The sequence below is a fragment of the Simochromis diagramma genome, unplaced genomic scaffold (assembly GCF_900408965.1).
Source record: "Simochromis diagramma unplaced genomic scaffold, fSimDia1.1 OVJJ01000603.1, whole genome shotgun sequence".
In the NCBI taxonomy this organism is placed as follows: Eukaryota; Metazoa; Chordata; class Actinopteri; order Cichliformes; family Cichlidae; genus Simochromis; species Simochromis diagramma.
This window is the reverse complement of record NW_024387414.1, coordinates 22,059,625-22,079,985: the sequence shown is the minus strand read 5'-3', so window position 1 is coordinate 22,079,985 and position 20,361 is coordinate 22,059,625. Positions and strand designations below refer to the sequence as shown.

The 20,361-nt window shown below is 40.5% G+C and overlaps 1 protein-coding gene across 9 annotated transcripts in view; it reads left to right on the top strand.

Moving 5' to 3' along the window:
* Positions 1–20,361, top strand: part of acsf3 (acyl-CoA synthetase family member 3) — a 37,090-nt gene that overhangs the window by 1,265 nt on the left and 15,464 nt on the right. For all 9 annotated transcript variants that reach the window (XR_005693153.1, XR_005693152.1, XM_040011597.1 and 6 more), the window contains exons 2-7: positions 1,312–2,119; positions 4,615–4,770; positions 8,532–8,686; positions 10,179–10,324; positions 14,148–14,245; positions 14,761–14,887. Coding sequence is in view for 7 of the 9 variants with exons in the window: in XM_040011597.1 (XP_039867531.1) it covers positions 1,400–2,119; positions 4,615–4,770; positions 8,532–8,686; positions 10,179–10,324; positions 14,148–14,245; positions 14,761–14,887 (1,402 nt within the window). In the remaining 2 variants the exon portion in view is untranslated. The remainder of the gene's footprint in view (positions 1–1,311; positions 2,120–4,614; positions 4,771–8,531; positions 8,687–10,178; positions 10,325–14,147; positions 14,246–14,760; positions 14,888–20,361) is intronic.

Below are 20,361 nucleotides of genomic sequence, written 5' to 3'. Positions count from 1 at the left end.
CATGATCCCAGAGTGTATATTCTTGTAGTTTAAAGTATTTGGTCAGCTGACATGGATTGACCCATAAACCATTAACTATATAGAGTACAAAGGTTAATGTTCATTGTGTGTTTGTCTCAGACTGCTGTGTGAATGAGATAGATCCTTTATGAGTTATATTTTTTGCATTGCCACCACCCTCTCTTGGATGTTATAGTCCCTGCTGTTACTGCTCTACCATGTGGTGAAGCAACCTGTCAGAAAGCTCTGAGTGGTGTCCCAGTACAAGTCCCTGAGGATTAAAGGCCTCAGGACAAAAGTCATTCAGAGCTTTTTTATAAGAGTGGTTGTGTTACTAGCCTCAGGTATTTGAAATTGTCCAGCGTCTGTGGTTTCACAGCGTGTTTTTCAGGACTCTACTTATTTTGAAATAATACATTCAAAAATGTATCTCACAAAATGGGTCAAAACTTCTCAGTTAAAGCATTTTTTTGTTTATTCACATTTTACACGTCAAACCAACACCATTTGAAACTGTCTGATAGTGTCTGAGGCTGTCACTGTCACAGTTCTTGTACGCTACAATATTAGATAGCATTGTCTATGCTTAGATACTAAGGTTGCAGACACACTATCTAACACAGCGTGCTTGTTTACTGTAAATACCAGGCTGATAAGAAATCTCAGTGCAGCCAGTGTAAAAATGCCACGTTAAAATGTCAGCCAACACAGTGAAAAAAGGCCCGTTTCTCTGACAACAACCGATCCAACTGTCTAATTAATGATCTGAAGAAAATGTCGATGTCTCACTAAAAATTTCATTATCATCATTCACGGGTTCAATTCCTTATACGCTGGTGACAGATGTGCTAAAGTCCTGTGTGTTTTTTTTGAGTGATGCCACACGGTCTCACTCCCTTTCTTCCTCTATCCCAGATGTGTTCTGCTACCAAACTTTGGCACTGGGTGAAACAGTGCTCAGTAGTACTGATGTAATTCAGCCAGTGACTCTCTGTATCTCTGAGTGATTCCTGTAATTATTTTGGAAATAATATATGAAAAATTCAAACACTGGTGGAACCAGATCATCTTCTTTGTTGCTTAATTAAACAGTTATTTATTTTATCAAGCTGACCACATCAGTGCACTTGTTTTGTATTCGTAACCATCAACCAGCAGATCTACAAAAACCCAAAACTAGCGGTTAATCAGGTGGTTAATTGTCACAGAAAGAATCCCTGGTGATCAAAGTTAATCATACAGATTTGGCTTTATGACTTTGTGTGTTGCTTCATCAAACTAAGCGCAAATGTTTTTCACTTCAACCCACAGATATTCACTATGAGCAGATGTAAGATACTGATGATGGAGCCGTAATGAGCTTCTAACTGTGGAGAGTATAAACAACTAAAAGTCAAACATGCTGCCAGGATGTATAACCGCTACTTGCCACTATTTGAAGTGGACTTTGCCTCACTGGAAACCTGCCTTTTCCTTAACTTATTGTCCATTGGAGCCAGGGCAATGGATTTTAAGACAGGCAGGTCTGAGAAAGGCTCATAGCTGGACTACAGCACCTTCATCAAGGCTAAACCAGAAGCCGGTGTTTGCCAGAGCTCCAGTGTATGGAGAAAAGCTTGCAGTCATGGACAGCAGTGGTAGCCACAGCTACAAGCAGCTGTACTGCCGCAGTTTAGGTCTTGCAAATAGAATCGGTACAGCTCTGAACTCAGACTTTGGAGGTCTGGAAGGAAAACGCGTCTCCTTCCTGTGTGCTAATGACGCCTCCTATACAGTAGCACAGTGGGCCACTTGGATGAGTGGTGGGACGGCGGTGCCACTCTACCGAAAACACCCACCGGCAGAACTGGAGTACATCATTTCTGATTCCCAGACTTCGCTGCTACTGGCAGCGGACCCCTACACTGAAACCCTCGAACCTCTGGCACAGAAGCTCGGGCTGCCGTGTCTGAAGCTGCCCCCTACTTCTGACCTGGATGCTTTATGTGAGGAAGACGCACAGGAGAAGGAGACAGCCATCACAGACTGGGCTGATCTACCAGCTATGATCATCTACACCAGTGGAACAACAGGGCGACCCAAAGGGGTTCTGCATACACACGGCAGCGTCCAAGCAATGGTAAATTATGTCTATTAATTACACTGGAGCCAAAGTAAATTAAGCTATTAGCTTTTTTTTTTATCATAGGGTTATGGGTCTCTTAAATTAGACCTTTTAACAGTGCATTCATGGTTTGCTGTAAGCTATGTGAATGTACAACTAAAATCAGTTTATGTCAGTTATTTATTAAATGTTTAGGTTTTATTTGTGTTCTTCTAATGTATAAGTCCTTAATAACAGTATTCAATAAAAAATAAGTCCTATCTTATTGTAAGATTTCATAATTGTTGCTTGGAAAGATTATTTTTATAAGGAATGAAGGTTTTTGCTGGATTTCTGTTTACATTTTTTTCTTTTGCAAAGTCAGTTTTATTTATACAACTGAAAATTTTAAACAAAGAAAAGGTTAATTAAGCTTCATTTATTGGGAAAAAAATAAATTTGACGGAAGGCCTGACGAATAATTTTGTTTGGCATTAAACTACAGAAGTGCATCTGTTTAAATCATTTGATGTTTTTGGCCATCAATGTGACTTCATAGAAAATAAAAGTGGGGGGAGAGACGTGAAGGTAAATTTCTGTTTACGTTATTTTGTACAGGCAACCAGATTCAGTGTTCTACATGCATGTTGGTGATGCTCATGCACACAAATGTCAGAATTAATTTAATGATTCAAAGAGTCATAACACAAGCCAGCAGCCATGTACGATGGCATTTAGTACTCTGACACTGTTCATGATGCTCATCTCTTTAAATACCATTATGCACAATATGTTGGACACAGCGCACCTTAGTGATCACATTCACTGCAGGCATTTAAAAAAAAAAAAAACCTGACGTTACCTCTCAAAAAATAAAAAAACAAAAAACCAGACAGACTCACTTAATCATTCACTCACTCAGTTTTCCAGACCGACCAGATTCAAGTTCTGCCTCCTTTTAGAGTGATTTAATTTTCCACACTGCCAGGCATGTAGGTCAGTTTCACTTAAAATTGCACAGAAAAACTTCAGGAGATCTTTAATGGCATAAATTAGTGATTATTCAGGAAGCACGGTGGGGGAAAAACGAGGGTGATGCTAATCAGGGAATATGTCTCCTGGGGGTGTCTAAACAGTTCTTTAATTTAAGAAGAAAATCATAGATACAGTTTATAGATCTGCATGTGTTAGTTTTGTGATGTTCTCACTGAGATTTGTGTCAATATAACCAATAATAGATAAGCTGAATATGAAGTTAGATGTTGTTTTTTTTACCTATATTTAAGTCCTGGTTTCACAAAGTTTAGACCTTGAAACATTTTAACAAAATTAATAAATAATAATACTTTTATTGGTGGCATAGTTTAAAAATTACATGTGTGTATTGTTTACATGACCGTGGCCATTTCTATGTAATGCTAAGCAGGTCCTTAGTCTGATGGTTTCATTACTAGAGTGATTGTAGGAAATGTTTTTGCCTTTCAGTGTTGAAGCATCATATAAGAAAAAGATTTGTTCAAATGAAATTTTTTGAGCAAATCAAACTAAAAAGAAAATTATGGAAAGTGTAAAGTACTAATCATTTTTATAGTAAAGTTAATAGACTAAAAAACTAGATGCTTTTCCTTTTTTCAGAATTTAATATTAATAAAGCTCAACACCGGTGTTATGTCTGTTTGTTTTATATTTGAGTCACTGAAAATGGGGGATTGCATTACATTTAAAGATGAAAATCTGCACTTCAGTCTCATTTGTGGTCATCTGTGGTGATGTGAATAGACAAAAATTATAAAATTGTGTCAGTGTCAAAGAACTTATGGACCTAACTGTATATGTTGGACTTGCACTGATGTTTAAGCTACCCTTAATTAAGAGCAGCAGAGCATCGATGATAAACTTTAGAATATGTTGTTCTTTTTTGTGTTTTGTTTGCCCAGCACAGAGGGAGAAATTACTGTTGATGAGGTGTATACAGATTTCTACACCAGCAGCCACCTCAGTGGAGTGGAGTGGGGTTAGGTTATAATGATTTTTAGTATTATTGTGCTTTTTGGCTGTAACCAGTTTCACAGGGATCTCTTGACTTTGTCGGACCTCATACGTGCACAGGTGGAAATTAGCTGGGTGCCAAAAGTTCAGCAAGTAAACAACATCACAAAAAATACAGTAAATCAGACACGTAATTATATGTTTTTTTTTAAAGTTATTTTTCCCAATTTTAATGCAGTAAACAAAACAAATACAATAAAAGGGATCAAGATCAAGGTTATTAAAACACAGGGATCCTGATACTCCTGTTACTACTTTCATTTGAACCTCGCTGTTGTTGGCCTCCTCTCGTATAGCGCACTGTGACAATGGGGAAGAATTCAAATAAGTTACAAAAATCAATTTTGCCATCTGGAAGTGCACCAAACGACAGCTTAGGGGAGATCATTGTAACAAATGTCTGTAACAGTGAAAGCTGACTGAGGTAATTTATTGTAAAGACAATATGACATCTTAACAACCCACTCCGGCCCACCCCTCAGGTCCAGTGTCTGGTTTCAGAATGGGCGTGGTCCAGAGATGATGTCATCCTGCACACCTTGCCTCTCCACCACGTTCATGGCGTCGTTAACAAGCTGCTGTGCCCACTCTGGGTGGGCGCCACCTGTGTCATGCTTCCCGAATTCCATCCTCAGAAGGTCAGAGATGCACTCTTCTTCTTCTTCTGTCTCTCGGCACAGTACACAGTGTCTTTTATTATCCCCCGTGAACAAAAGTGGCTTTTTTTAGGGTTCCATCTAACTTAATCATAAGGCAAAGACAGTTTTCAGATTGAGAGGTCTTCTGCAGACAACCCTGATGGATTAAAAAAGACCATTACCTCTTTCCACATGAATCCCTCTTTCTCAGTTGGTGCTTCCCTTTCCCTTTGCTCTTTTGTTCTTGCTCCTCTCTTCTCGCTTCATCTCCTCTCCGTCTGCATCTCCCTCTCTTTCCCCCTCTCACACTGTCAAAACTAAGTGTTTGGGGCTCAGTGATGAATTGCCCTGTGTGGCTTTGTATCTGACCAATGCCGACACACGGCAGGGGCTTAAGCAGCAGATCAATCGATGAGCTGACATTGAAGGATGATAGTGCTTGTTTGGCCCTGAGAAGGGAGGGGAAGATGGGGTGCTAAGTGTGTGTATATAAGTGTAGCTGTATTGAAGTGTAAATGCACAATTTTTAATGTATGTGTGTGTGTGCCTTTCTGTTTTTTGCTCTCTTTGTTTGTACGTCAGGAAGTCTACCACTTCATGACACTTAAGGTGAATGAAAAAGAAACGACCTTAAAGAAAATGTGTATCTGTCAACATGGGTATTGCTAGACTAATATAGCTATCAGTATTCAACTGTTATTCCTGACCTTGTGTGCCAAACCACAAAACCCCTTCTCTCATCTTCAGAGAAAAAAAAGAGCCTTTATTCTCCTCCTCCTGAAGTTACAGTACATTGATGAAGTGATCGATCGTCTTCTATCCCCTAAGATCTCTGAAGGGTACCCTAGGCAGCAGAGGCCAGCATTGATTTCTTTTTCTTCTGATTTTGCCTGGAGATAGTGTCGGGAATTTTCAGTGCAGGAATTGTGATCAAGTAAATCACAGATAAGTCTTTTTCAAGTGTACTGTATTAGACTGACGGGAGCAGATAGCGTTCCTGGGTTTCAAACAGCGTTGCTCGGATTTGTTTTTTCTTTTTTTAATTTATTTGATTTCTTATTGACTGCTTCATCACAGCAACTACTCAAATGTAATATTACTGTCATTGTTTTTCCTCAAGAGGGATGGCTAAGGCATCAATTTTTAAATTCTAACAGGCAAGGGCATTTTTTTTAAGTAGCCTGATTGATGGGAATGCTGCTTGGAAATACTCACAACTGCCTGTTCTGTAATTCAAAGTGAAATTGACATTTTTAAAATAATGTTTCATACACCAGTTGTCTAGTTCAGACAGATAAAGCATTTTGAAAGTGTTTGGCTGTAAGAATCCGTATGCCACTCTGTATAGCAGGTTGCTCTCTGTTACAGTCAGCCTTCTCTAGGAAGAGTCAACTATTAGGATAAGTCTTATATAAGAACTGATACTACTTATCAATGTCAATAGCAGGAACTTTTATTATCTGCTAATTCAGACACACTGGCAACCTGAACACTGATGTTTTTCACCTCTGCTTCACATGAAGCATTTACGACACCGATAATGTGACACTGCTGTCAAGGACTGTGGTAATCTGCCTACAGCTGAAGCTATTATCCACGAGGAATATAAAAAAGCTGTCTGTTTGTAGGAACCTGCAAACACTAATTAAAAACTTAGCTAACTACATAGCTGATACTACTATGTTAATGACTTGGCTATTAAAACAAGGTCTACTCCACTGTAAGGTCAGTGAAATGCTCGAACATTAAAACACGATGCAGTTGCTTCTCTAAGATCACTGCTGATGTCTTCCCACCTTGGCATTGTGTTAACACACACCTGAATGCTCCAGACCAGCAAGCTACCAAAATTTCTGCCTAATCAAGTGCATTTGATTAGCAGCATCTGGCTGCTACTTACGCTCTTAATTCCTGTGGTTTTGTAAGGCTGTGCTTAGTTTTTCACACACTGATTCTGCTGTTTGGTTTTGTTTTGTTTTTAAAAATGAAACAGTTGAAGATCACATATTGTTGCTCATCTGAGGTTTTATTTACCCAATTTTTAGACCCACTAAGGACCAGATTATTTTAAATGTTTTCCCAGTACGTAAAACTTTAAAACTGAAAGACATGTTCTTTACTGAGACAGACGAGCTGAGTGAACTTACCTGACAGTTTTTAGGAATCAGCACTGCTGGCACATTGACATTCAACAATCGGGCCTTCTCGGGAAGAACTGTTTTCAGGGTCTTACGTTGAGTGCAGCGCACATGAAGTTGTTTAGGATGCAGGCCATAGCTCTCGGTTCTCACCGCATCCTGTCCCCTAGGTGGAGGCCAGCTCTTTGACGGACATAAATTGCCTTCCTCTCCCGCCTAGAGTGGGCTTGGTGGGAGCGCTTCACTGCACTTGACAGACACCACCCAGTATGGTCAGGGCACGCTCAGCTAATCATCCTTTTCTCTCTTCAAACTTTTATTCTGTATCTCTTCGCGTGAACCGCAGGTTACTTGCAATTTTTAGATCGGCCTGTAACGCTATTCTGGGAGACTGGATTGGGATTTGATTAAATTGTACTGTTGGCATATCTTAATCATCTTAGCTGTATTTGTCTGTGTGTTTGACTTGTGTTTTTATTAGAGGCAGAGGAAGTGATTGGAAGATAGTTTAGTAGATAATAGATTGGGTGAGTCTGTGATGTGAGGGTCACACAAAAGAGAAGTGGAAGGAAGAGTTTAGAAATTGCTGGCACATTAAGAAGGATGTGGTGTTACTTCAGGTGAGCGCAATGATGGGAGAGAGTGCATTTTTCTGTGTGTGAGTATGTGTCTAGGTGTGTATGTGTCTGAGAGAGCGAGAGACTGCAGAGGCAGTGAAGCAGGAAATTACGAAATGGAGAGAGAAGGTAAGTGAATGTGAGATAGGGGGGTGAGAGACGAGGGGGGGGGGGAGAGATGAAGGGAGGATGTGGGGTCAGAGATGAAAGTAGAGTGAAAACGGAGCACTTGGAAAATAGAGGCAGAATGAATGAAGAAGAAGTGAGATCGAGTAGCCTGAGAGGAGAGACAGCTTGGAGGGGGGCACTGGTGGTGGGCGGTGGTGCGGGGGGGAGTGACTTAGAGAAGCCGTCGTTCACCTTCATTTAATTCATGCTGTCGTCCTATCCTTCTGCCGTCTACTGCAATGTGTGAGCGTGTGTGAGGAATGAGGTTGAGTGGGCGGGGCCGGGTGTGTAAAATGACTTTGTCCTTGAACAAGTGAGTTTATGTGATTTTCATACAGTATGTTTGGATGTGCATGTAGTTGGCGACACATGTTTGCGTCCATTAGTGCCCGCCGGTGTTGAAGGCGGCACGTCTGACGCAGCTGAGGATGGGAGCGGCTCCTTTTGTGGCAGTCGAAAAGCACATTTGTCAAAAGTAGCTGCACACGAGGTCTTTTAACTGGCCGGCAATACCGCTCCAGTCCGGGGCAGCCGGCTATTTTCTTCCTCCTGACCTTTTAGAAATCTGGGCATTTTTTGCTTGTCTTTTTCCTGCATTATGTTGACAGGTTTAATATGAGGCTGCTGTCTGGACTTTATTCTGCCATTTACATCAAATAAATGAAAAAATGTCACTTTTTTTCCCCTCTAAAACTAATGGAATGAATCTGGATTTAATAATTTAGTCTGCAATGCCCCACTGTTAGATATACTGCTTTTATTTTCCTTATCTCTCCTCCTCCTCCTTCCTTCTTCAGTTATGTGTTGTGCTTATCTCTCTCCCTCTCTCCCCCCACAGGTGTGGGAGATGCTGTTGAGCTCCAAGGCTCCCATGGTTAATGTGTTCATGGCCGTGCCAACTATTTACTCTAAGCTGATCCAGTACTATGATCAGCACTTCACACAGCCTCATGTGAAGGACTTTGTCAAAGCAGTCTGCAAAGAGAGAATAAGGTACTGGTTGTGGAATCTGTGCCACATGATTTTACTCACAAGTAGCTGTATTTGTGAATACTTCCATGTATGTATGAGTACATATTGATTGGTGGCAAAATGGTTAAGAACAGAGCAAATATAATGTAGCACTGAATGGTTTAATGCAGGGTTTTTATGCAGTGTTTCTTAAATGTCCTTTTCACAGGGATGTATAGAGCTTAATTAAAGTTAATATTAATGCATTTTGTCATCAGTTGGGAGATTATCATCTTTTTTAATCACCCAATAGTTGGATGCTTTAGGCAATTTAAAGAGGAAATTTAATGTTGCTATGGAGTTCGTTTATTTTGGGCTCTTCATCATTCCTGTTAGTATTTATGTATGTGCAGACAGCCGTGTCCAGATGACTTTGATGGAGAGTATTTTTGGTGAAACTCCTTCAACTTGAAGCCTTGACTTTACCTGACAGAGCAGAATATGACAGCACAAACGTTTGAGTTTGGCTGTAAGCCAGTCTCTGGGCTCCAAACATCTGTATGTTAGTAGCTCAGCTAACTGACAGATGCGTTAGTGATTAGCAATTGGGCCCATTGACCATCACCCTATCCTGGCAGTGTTTTCGGTTCACATTCAAAGAAGACAAAAAAGCAAAATTGGAAAATAAAGTTCATTTGTGAGACAAATTGAAGTTTTTCAGTGCTTCAACTACCTCAGCAAGTTCTGTGTAACAATGACTGATGCAGCTGCAGCTGTTGACCGCGGAGGTGTCTAAACCAAATCTATGCATCAAACCACAGTTAACAATTTCGGCTGCTTTTGGAGCAACAACAAGTACCTGTCCAACTCACCCCTCTTGCCATCTTTGCTCCTTTTACCGAGCTGAAAACCACATGATGGTGTGGTTGACGTGCGTGTCAGACTGCGCTCCTCCCCAGAAGTGTTGAAGTGTTCAAACCTGAAGCAAAGTCAGTCCCAAGAAGCATTAAGCCTGTTTTTAAAAGTTTATTTTGGCCCTGAGACACTTGTAGTTCTTTTCATTTGTAATTTATTTGTCACCTTTCTGTGTGTATGCACTCGTGGCATGCATTATTGTTACATTATGTTTTCTTGCTACTTGATAATCTTTTGACCTTTGTGGATGGTGTATTAATGTCACACCACATTTCCAGTACATGTTTTGCTTCTTAATAATTTTCACTGCCACAGTTTCTTTTACAAGTGTGTTTTTATTTTGCTTCCTTTGTGCTGCCAATCATCTCTCCCATGCTGCACTCTGTATATTTTTCATAAACAGTCTGCAGTTTATAGAATACTGTAAGGCACAACCCTATGCTTACTGACTCTCACAAATCAGGCCCTTGGAGATGTATAAGAAGATGCACAAAAATTGATGTTTCTAATTAGCAAACAATTAGACATTTACATGCTTCACACAGGTTTTTCAGGCAAAATATAAACTGCAGATGTGTTTTTTGGCGTGTGTCCCTCATGCCCGTCCCTTTCTCTCCAGGCTGATGGTTTCAGGCTCGGCTGCTCTCCCGCTTCCCACTCTGCAGCGCTGGGAGGAGATTACCGGGCACACACTCCTCGAACGCTACGGCATGACTGAGATCGGCATGGCGCTGTCCAACCCTCTCAAGGGCCCACGCGTCCCAGGTTGAACTAAGTGAATGCACTTGTACTCTCACACCTTACACACACATGAGTAAAGAAAGAATATTTTTTTTACATGTGTATGTGTGTTACTTATCTTAAAAAGGGAAGTCATGGGATCATTAGTTAACTTTCCGGCAAAGTATTTCACAAACAAGTCAGCAACTCGCTGCACGTTGCTTAACTTTGCACCACTATCTTCTTATCTGCCACGTGTCACTGTTGCAGAGTCCTGTAAACAATGGTTGGAGCCACTCAGCTAGATAAACTTGCATTACGCAATTTTAGCTTCATCCAAAAATCTGTATTCTGAATTATCTTCTAAAAAATTGTCTAGAATGTCAAAGTCAGTACCGGATACATGTATAGTTTGGGCGCCAGCTGCGTATGTTGTTTTTTTTTTTCAAACTCCTTTATCCCTTTGCATAATGATAAAGTTGTGAAACCTCAGGTGTCAAAATACTAACTTGATAATAAAATGCAAGTCTTGGTGCTCTTCCAAGCAGAATATGGTCAGGTTACAAACCAGCTGCTGAAGCAATGGCAGGAAATGAGGCCATACAGATAACCTCTTAAAGATCGGTTTGGCATCTGATTATCAGCATTTTTCTTGAAACCCCTTAATGACAAACCAATGGCAGCGTTTTCTGCTCTCTTTTTAAATCAGGCCAACCCTCGATCAGTTTGTCATTTGGTGCATTTATCTTTTGGTGCCAAATACTGAGATACTGCACAGCACAACTATCCAAGCATACTGCCATCAGTGTGTCTGTCAGTCACAGTTTCATTGATGATGAATATTTGATTGGTTGGCAGTCAACCAAGGTTGCCTTTGTGACTGTGGATGTTGTTCTCTTCTAAAACGAATGTCTCAGATTTGTAGGAAAGAGGGTAATTATCTTTTTTTCCCCCTGTGTGTACTAATTAAGCTCTACATTGAGTTGACATTGCTGTTTACAATTTGGTAACGTATGATTATCAATCAACAAACTTGCAATCACTGATTTCTGCCACTCTATGTTAAAAGTATACACATATATATTAGAAATCTGTATCCTGGAAACATAGAAAGGCAGTGTGGTTTAACAGAACGACATAAAATAATAATAATTTAAAAAGCAAACCTTGCTTAATTGAGCCAGTGTTCCCGGTTTACACTACACTTTGAAAATGCTCTCAAAAATTTTGTTCTTCTTCACATATAATCCAAAAACCTCTGATGTTGCTCGACCCTCCCTCATCAGTTTGAGTGAGTACTTCAACTTCACCCGTTGTGCTTTAATCAAAGGTAGTTGTCTCTGGCGTGATGTCAGGTAAAACCCCATGATCCCAACTACACCTCCCTCACATACGCAAAAACAAAAGCAAGGTCTGGAAATGAGGTCAGAGTAGTGGCGGTTGCCATCTTCTCCTGTCATCCCCTCTTCCTCTGTCTCTCTCTCTCTCTCTTTCCCTCTCTTTCTCTTCCACCGTCTTCTTCCTTTCCTGTTCCCCAGACAACACTTCCTCTTACAGGTAGAGCTAATTAGCTTGCAAGTGGATTTGGTAATCCTCTGCCTGCCTGTTTTGTCAGGGTATTGTTTTGTTTGTTGCTCACTGAATGTTTGGCATGAACCGAGCAGGCTGCGTTCGACTCCTCTCAGGTGATTATTAAGAATGGCTTCAAGAGGTCTGTGTTTTTATTGATGTCTCCTCTCAGCATTTGTGTAAGTGTATGTGTATGTCTGCCTGTATGTGTGTGTGTGTGTGTGTATGACGGTGTGAGCACATGTAGGCACGAGGCTGCGCCTGTTTGAGTCGGCGTGTTCCTATCTTGCCTTTTAAGTAGGTTAAAATGGATCAATAGCAACCACAGGAAACGCTCTCAGAAGAGCAGTGGAGTGGGATCTCTCTTTCACTCTCACCTTCTTCTCTTTCTCACCCCCCCGCCCCACAGCAGCTAAACAGATGACATTTCAGCTCTTAATACAACTTATTGGCAGCAGTTTCATTAGTAATTCTCTCCTGTATTTAGGCCATGTAACTATCCTGATTTTGCTGTGGTGCTTACACTTTTGGAGCTCTTCATATTAACAAAGCTGAGTGTCTTTCTAGGTCATATTGCCCGTCCTGAGATGTAAACATATGAGATCATCCTCATTTTTTCCCCCCATCTTATTATTATCTCACACTGCTGCCCCTTTCATCTCTTTGATTCTTTTTTGTCCCACTTTTCAGGCTTTTTTTCCCTGTATTTTCACAGAGAAAGTGTAGATACGGTAGTCTTATAAAAGCAGTTGTTCATAGCTTTTTCCCCACCTTAAAAAGCCAAAACAAAAGCTCTCACACCCCAGCCTTTTTTATCAATCAAAAGGATCCATTTTCAGTTTTAGTGAATTAAGGGTAATCGTGCTAGCATCTGAAAACTGTTATTTTAATACACTATTCCCGATGACCATAAATCGGATAAGTAGTTAGAAAATGAATGAAGTGATGATAAATAGGATGTAGTAGGATTCTCATTCTACCTGTGTAAGAAGTACAGAGTTACTTCACTTGCAGACATTTTCAAGGACAAAAAGGATCTTGAGATAAGGAATTAATTTTTACAGGATTTTTCTCCTGATGCCCAACATTTAGATGCTATTATTAGATACCGCTGCAGTAATGTGATTACATTTAATAGGTTCAAATGGTGTACTTTTTCAGTGTTATAATTGCCCTTGGTGGGGGACGGATTGCAAAGTGTGGCTTTTTCCAAGCCAAAGTTCATACAGTTTGAATTGATAGAATCCTTCAAAACCTGACGGTCTTTTTATTGGGCAAATGTTAGTCTGCAAAATGACATAAAATATTCCGTTTATTTCATTTATTTATGTAACACTAAATCACAACAACAGTTGCCTCAAGGAACTTCCTTTTGTAAGGCGAAGACCCGACAATAATCCAGAGAAACCACAACAATCACACAACACCCAAGTACTTGGCCACAGTGGGAAGGGAAAAACTCCCTTTTAGCAGGAAGAAACCTCCAGTTAAACCAGGCTATAAAATAAAATATAGGTGCAAATATTAATGCACACAGAAGACCAATGAGAATTTATTTTGTGCCTTAATTATTTAACTCGCCAGGTGTCACTTGCGCACACACACACACACAGTATGTGGAGACAGCAGGTGATGTCAGGAAATGTGGAAATCCTTTTTTTAGTAACAGTTTTCTCTTAAACGTTACTGCACCTCACAGTTATGAACACTGGATTTTTTAACACAGACTTCTTACTGTATTTTAATACTTGTCAGCTCAGTTATAACATTTCATGCTGCTGTGCTTTATTAATAAAACATGTCAAGTGCTCAGCAGTAAATTAGACTGAAGGACTGAATCCTGCTGTACCCTTGAGTCCTTGTTTTTTCTTTGTTTTTGTTTTTTTGTTTTTTTGGAGGCTTCAGAAACAGGTTGAAAGTGCAAACAAACACCTAAAAACAGTTCTATTACTTGACGTTTACTTGAAGTTTGTGAAAACGGCTGGATCAGGCATTGCCCAGAAATCCCCATTACTGTCCGTGTAAGCTGGTTTGTGGTGACTGAGACGAATGGCTTTCAGTTTAGTGTTTTACAAGCTCAGCAAGCCAGTGGCCAGTTTTGGCCTGCAGATGGAGGCTAATGCTGTCTTGGAGAAGATGACTCTTGTGTTAAAAATCTCTCACTGAATGCTTTTGATGGCTTTTTCACTGATTATTGCCAGAATATGTGTTCCACTTCTGGCCAAAAATCATCCCATTCTGCTTCGACAAAGTGTATTCTCTTCTCTCTGTGTTCATGGGCTTTCTTTGTGTTTGACAGGAGCTGTTGGGTTGCCGCTGCCTGGTGTGGAAGTTCGGATTGTTATGAATAACACAATTAATACAACCATTGTGGAAGGCACTCACAAAGAGACTCAGGTAATCCATAAGTTCAATATATATAGGTGTCATCAGGTAAAATCATGTGAAAACAAAGGTTTAGCATCAGACTCAATGCAATCCTGTTCCTGTTGCTAATGAAATGCACTTGAATAACTGATGACCAACAAGTGTGAGACCCCAAGGTCAGACTGTATGACGGATAAAGAAAAAGTACATCTCAGACTTTGCAGGCCTGACTTAGCATGTTAAATGTTAAAGTTCATGTCAGTAATATTAGGAAAAGACTGAACAAGTGGCGTTTGCTTGGAAGGATTGCCAGGAGAAAGCCACTTTTCTTTAAAAAGAACATGGCGGCACAGCTTATGTTACATCCAAGCAAATCATAAGACTTCTGGGAAAATGTCCTTTGGATAAACAAAATCAGTGTAGATTTTTAATGATAGTATATAAAACGAACACAGTATATCAGCACTAACATCTCACACCAGCTGTTAAGCACGGTGATTTTTTTTATCCTGATTTCTTTCTTTCTTTCCATGTATATGCATCAGGTACGACCTGGTCTGGAGGGGAAAGAGGGGGAGCTTCTGGTTCGAGGGCCATCTGTTTTTAAAGAGTACTTTAACAAACCTCAGGAGACCAGAGAGTCTTTCACTGAGGATGGCTGGTTCAAGACAGGTACCAAACCCTCATCTTCCCCAGCAGTATGCATGCATAGCGAGTGCATTTCACTACCATTTATGGTTTGTACTGTCAGAGGGATTCACAGGAGATGAAAGATGTCATAAGATTTTTTCATCAGTGTTGCACACTGTACTTTCGGGGCACGATGACATGATTTTAAACACTTAAAAACCAGGAGTCCAATGCTGGAAGCACACACATACTCACACATTCAGACAGTGTGTGTGTGCGCGTGCACGTTTTGGGGAACTATGAGGGAGTGATAAATGGACTATGTGTGTTTTTGGTGCTGCAGGGCATTTTTCCTCCTAAGTGGTTGTGACTGCTCCAGGTCCTGAAGAACCAACTATTGCTCTGTGTGTGTGTGGTAGCATAGAGGGAAGCTGTCATCAGAGGATGTTCCTCTCTCTAGCCCAGCACTTCTCCCCTCGTGCCCCCCCCCAAACAGACCCATACTTTAGCAGCGGGAGAGGCAGGCATTCGGTTAGTTTTGAGGGGGGGGCTGAGGAGTGCAGGAAGAAGGGCAGAAGCAATCAGAGCTTTGAATTGTCATGTAGACCACAGGAAATAAGAGGAAGAAGCAAAAGATTTGGGAAGGAGCTTGAAGTATTGAGCTTGGAGATGTGTTGGAGGGGGTTAGAAAGAGTCAGCTGCAAAGCTGAATCTGGGGACCAAGAAGGTAGCGATTGGGAGCTGCCGATGGTGGTGGAGGCGGGAGTGGGGAACAGCAAGGAAGGAGTGAGTGATGGAGAACGAAGCAGGGCAAGCCAGAGTGTGTTTAATTGGCTTTGCAGGCTGGAAGGACAGAGATCCAGAGCACAGCACGTTGCTGTCACACTCCATTACAGCCACTGGCCACATAATGAGAGCCTGTGCAATCAGCTCCCCACAGACCAGTCCCTCAAGCCACACACACACTGTGGACTACTCTGTTGGAAGCTATCAAACACCTTACCTGCCCTGCCTGTGTTCGCTGATGCCAGTTTCAACACACATGCAGCTTTTTTTTCCTTCAAATTTCAAATTCAGATTTTCTTCAATTCTCCGGTGAATCGATGATTCAAACAAGAGCAGCTGTGTCGGAAATTCACATTGTTTTGCTTTCTTTGTGTTTTAACTCAGCTCGAGAACAAGCTCAAGTACATTTTAAAAAAAAATCCAGATTTTACCAATCAGTGTGTTCACAGGTCTTTGGCAGTGGAGCAGGGCGATATGACCAAAATATTTATCATGATATGCATTTGAAAATTTGCAATAACGATATAACTGACGATATAATTGAGACTAGACAAAATACTTTAAAACTCCACAACTTTATTAATGCAAAAAAAAAAATCAACCTATTTTCACGTAAACGAGCAGCTGTTTTTTATCTGCATTAAAGTTATATAAAAATTTAACAGCACAAATGCAAATTCCTTGCTGACAGTTTAACCAAAAGGCATTTCCAGTGGAAACTGGCTGACATATCCTCAGTATAACCATGTATAATATCCACAAAACTTAAAAAGAGGTTATACACACACAATACGGTAATATTATGTTGAAGCACAGTACGTATCACTCCGCCAGGCTCCTGCCTACGATAGCCGTAATGCTCCGACAATCCATCAAGCGGTTTGGCTTCGTAGCTTAGCAAAGTCGTACTAAAACATTTGACAGTTTTTCGAGCGCCGTGTACCACATAAAATCGTTTCGAGGTCAGTAAACACAACCAGAATTCATACATAAGGCACATGGGATTATAAGGGGCACTGTCGATTTTCAGAAAAATCAAAGGATTGATTTTAAGTGTGCTGTATTTTCCAAAAAACACGGTAATAACGACGGCCCGCTAGCATGCTCTACCAAAAATAGTGCTTTGTTGTGTATCTGATGGACGAAAGCTAAACCAGTTCCACACCACTGAAGTTGCAGCATTTTTACAAACCAGTTCTGGTTCATCCGTTTCATTCAAAGATCCGCTTCCGCCCTTCTCATTCTCCGTCACCGCCATGCTTTTTCCGCCATGTGCGTATGAAAACAAAGGCACTGCGCATGTGCATTTTACCCACATTCTATCGCGATATTTCATTTTCTTATCGTTGCCCAACATTATACCAGTATTACCGTGAACGGTACGATATGGCCCAGCCCTATTTGGCAGCCCTCCTGCATGCATGACAAATGCCTTTGAAGCATTTTGTGGTTCCAGAGCTGATTGAAATCTGCAATATTAAAACAAGTCAAGCAATTAAAACATTATAGATTTGTGTTCATTAGTGGGAATTAAATACTGGTAGGTTTATTATGAGCTTTAGATTGAAACAGGCTTGCCATTTTATCCTGGTGCCTGCTCGACTTAGGTGAATATTTATTGAATCGATATGAATCCCCTCATCAGTCATTAAGAGATGTGCATTTAAAATGTTGAACAGTAACATTTTGTCTGTTTACATCGAAATGATTGTGAATGTTAGATCAGTTTGGTAATTATTCCCACTCACGCTTTTGCTTCTTTTCTGTTCTTCTCTTTAGTACTGAGGAATTTATTTAACACACCAAAGTGACATAAAAACATAAACTTATAATAGTGTTACTCTGTCTTGTGTTTATTTGTTTTCTTTTGGAACATTTGAAATATCAATAATAGAAAACTTTGAAATATGAAATTTTTAGTAAGTAAAACTATATCCAAGATGTGGGTTTACTGAGCAGGTTTGAGGTCATACACATGCAGGCAGGGAGAAGGGGGAAAGACAAAGTCCAAAAATTTGATGAAGACCTTGTGCACTTCATCTTCCTTCCCAGCTTCTTAACTCATTTCTCACACTGTCTCCTTTTTTACTCTTACACCTGCTCCACGTTTCACACAGCAACTTTTTTCTTTCACAGTTTCAATCTCACGCTCCATCTTTCGCTTGCTAACAGTGGGCTGATCTCTTGCGGCCTTCACATGGAGATTTCTGTATCTCACTTTTTCTATATGCTCTGGGATTTAACTGCCTGGTTGGGGGAAAAGGTGGCTGCTAACCGAAATTTCTTACCAAGATTTTCTTTATGGAGTTGGGCTGTAAAAACGTGGATGTACAAACTTTTAAAGTGGATTGCAAATGGCAAAATTTTAGAAGATGCGATCTGAATAATCTGCTGCAGACAAAAAAGGAACAGAAAACCAGATGTTTTATTTCGTCCTGTGAAATTTTCTTGCAAATGAAATGTGCACGCTACTTTTACACGTCCGGTGTGTGAAAGCCTTCATGCCTAAACTAATAAAAACTTGTAAAAAGTTAAATATTTTTCAAACAAAAACGAAAATCCACTCTGGCAGCTAACTGAACCTGAACTGGAAATGTAATAAAAATGAATAAGAAAATAGAAAATGATAATAACTTTGCATTAGACGTCTTGTAGGTCGAAAGGCAATAGAGTTAATGTACAGTGTTTTGTTGGGTTCATTATTTTTAGATTAAATGTATCTCATTAGGGAGACTGTTAGGAAAAATACGCACACCAGCCCTCAATATTCATAATGAAAAAATGCATTTTTTAGATTAGCCACAATTGCTTTGTGCAAGAGGAGAAAATGTCTTTAAAAAAATTCTGTTTGAACTTTGCAAAAACAATGCTAACAGGGGAGACTGACAAAAGCAAAGAGAGATGGGAAAAGAAATGTGAAATCTGAGAAGCAGAGAACGAGTGGGAGTTTAGATCAATAGGTTCTCAGCTGGCCAAAGGTGTCTTCTCCAGAGTTAACAGGTGCTGTGTAGCGTGATTGACAGCTCGATAGGGAAGCTGTCACCTAAGCGTTCTCTCTTTCCACTCATCTTCACAAACATCTCTGAGCACATTGATCCCTTCTCACTTTTTTTTAGCCCTCCTTTTGTGCTCTACAATACAGTCTGTCTGCTGTCCAGAGCTAAAAAGAAAGCTCATCTTGACCCAGTAAGCCTGTAAGAGCGTTTGTTATTCCATTTATTGTACACATATAGATACAGCAAGGCAATGGAAGCAGTGAGAAGAGAGACTGAAGGCGTTGCTTCAGATTTGCTCGTTATTTGTTAGTTGATGCCAACAAACAAAACTCAGAACTCCTCCAAGAGTAATTTATGAATGCATAAATTAGTCAGAACTCATGGGAAGAAAGAGAAGCTTAAGCATTAGCTGTTTTTGAATTTTTTATTTCACTAATAAGAAGTTTGGCTGTGCTGCAGAGAGCAGTTGGGATAAAACTGAGCCTGGAATCTGACTATTAGCCCCAGAGAGGTTAAATTATTTAATTACATAACTGTGTGAAAGGTGTTTATTAGGGCAACTTTCATGAGCTCCCAGCAGCTTTTCAGAGATAGAAAAACAGATTTTTGTATGAATCGTTTTAAACATTGTGACAGAAAACAAACACGCAAACTAGTCAGCTGACATATCTAACCCAAGTAGTAAAATAAAAACATCAAATTTAATAGAAAACTGTTGACTGAGCCCCTGGGCTGGATGAGATTTAGGTTTCTTCAGGCTCTGGATGCTGTGGGGCTGTCTTGGCTGACACACTGGAAAAGTGTGGCATGCCCACTCGGGGTTGGGAATGAGTTGATGCCTCAGTGGAAGAGCGTCAAAGGGTCTTGTTGACAAGTGAGACATCCACGAAGCAAGAATTTAACAGACAGGTGTGGCATCTGTAGTAACATGGGTGATGTACCAGCCTGTTGCGGTGATCTGGATACGAGCTCTGAGTAGTGACCAAAAGAACAAGACCGCAGATACAAACGGTGGAAAGGAATTTAATCTAAAAGGTGTCTGGGCTCTCCCTTATAGATTGGGTCAGGAGCTTTGTCATGCGGGAGGGACTCAGTGTAGAGCCTCCACAAAAGGAAAGGAGCCAATTAAGGTGTCTCAGGTATCTGACTAGGATGCTTTGTAGGTGAGGTATTTCAGGCATATCCTGCTGGGAAGAAATCCCGGGGCAGTCCCAGGACACGCTGCAAAGACTGTATCTCTCAGCTGGCTTGGGAACACCTTGGTGTCCCCCTTAAAGACAGGCATGAAGAGATGAATGGTTGAATGAATAAATGAGTCTATTCTGTTATTGATATGTTTTAGTGACTTTGACCCACCATATAGCAAGCTGATCATTCAGTCCAGGACGTCTTTGTTTATTTCACTGTGATTTCTGAGGAGCTGAAACATTCAGTTTATCAAAGCTGTTTTTGTTCACAAGACTGGATTACTTGGAGATTTTCCAAGTCTGCCATCAGCAGGTTGCACTTTTTGCAGCAAAGATTTTCCACCTCAAAATTAGCAGCTGAAGAATAACTGCAGAAACATTAGGGGGGTTTTTGAGAGAGGCTGTCTTTCATGATGGTCCTGTTGTGTTACTGCCTCTCAATCCTTTCATGAAGTCTGGTCTTTCATTTGGCAGCATTAATGCGAAATTGCTTGAAACAAATGGTTTTAATGTGAGGTAAATGGCTCTTTTAAAAGCTGCAAATGTG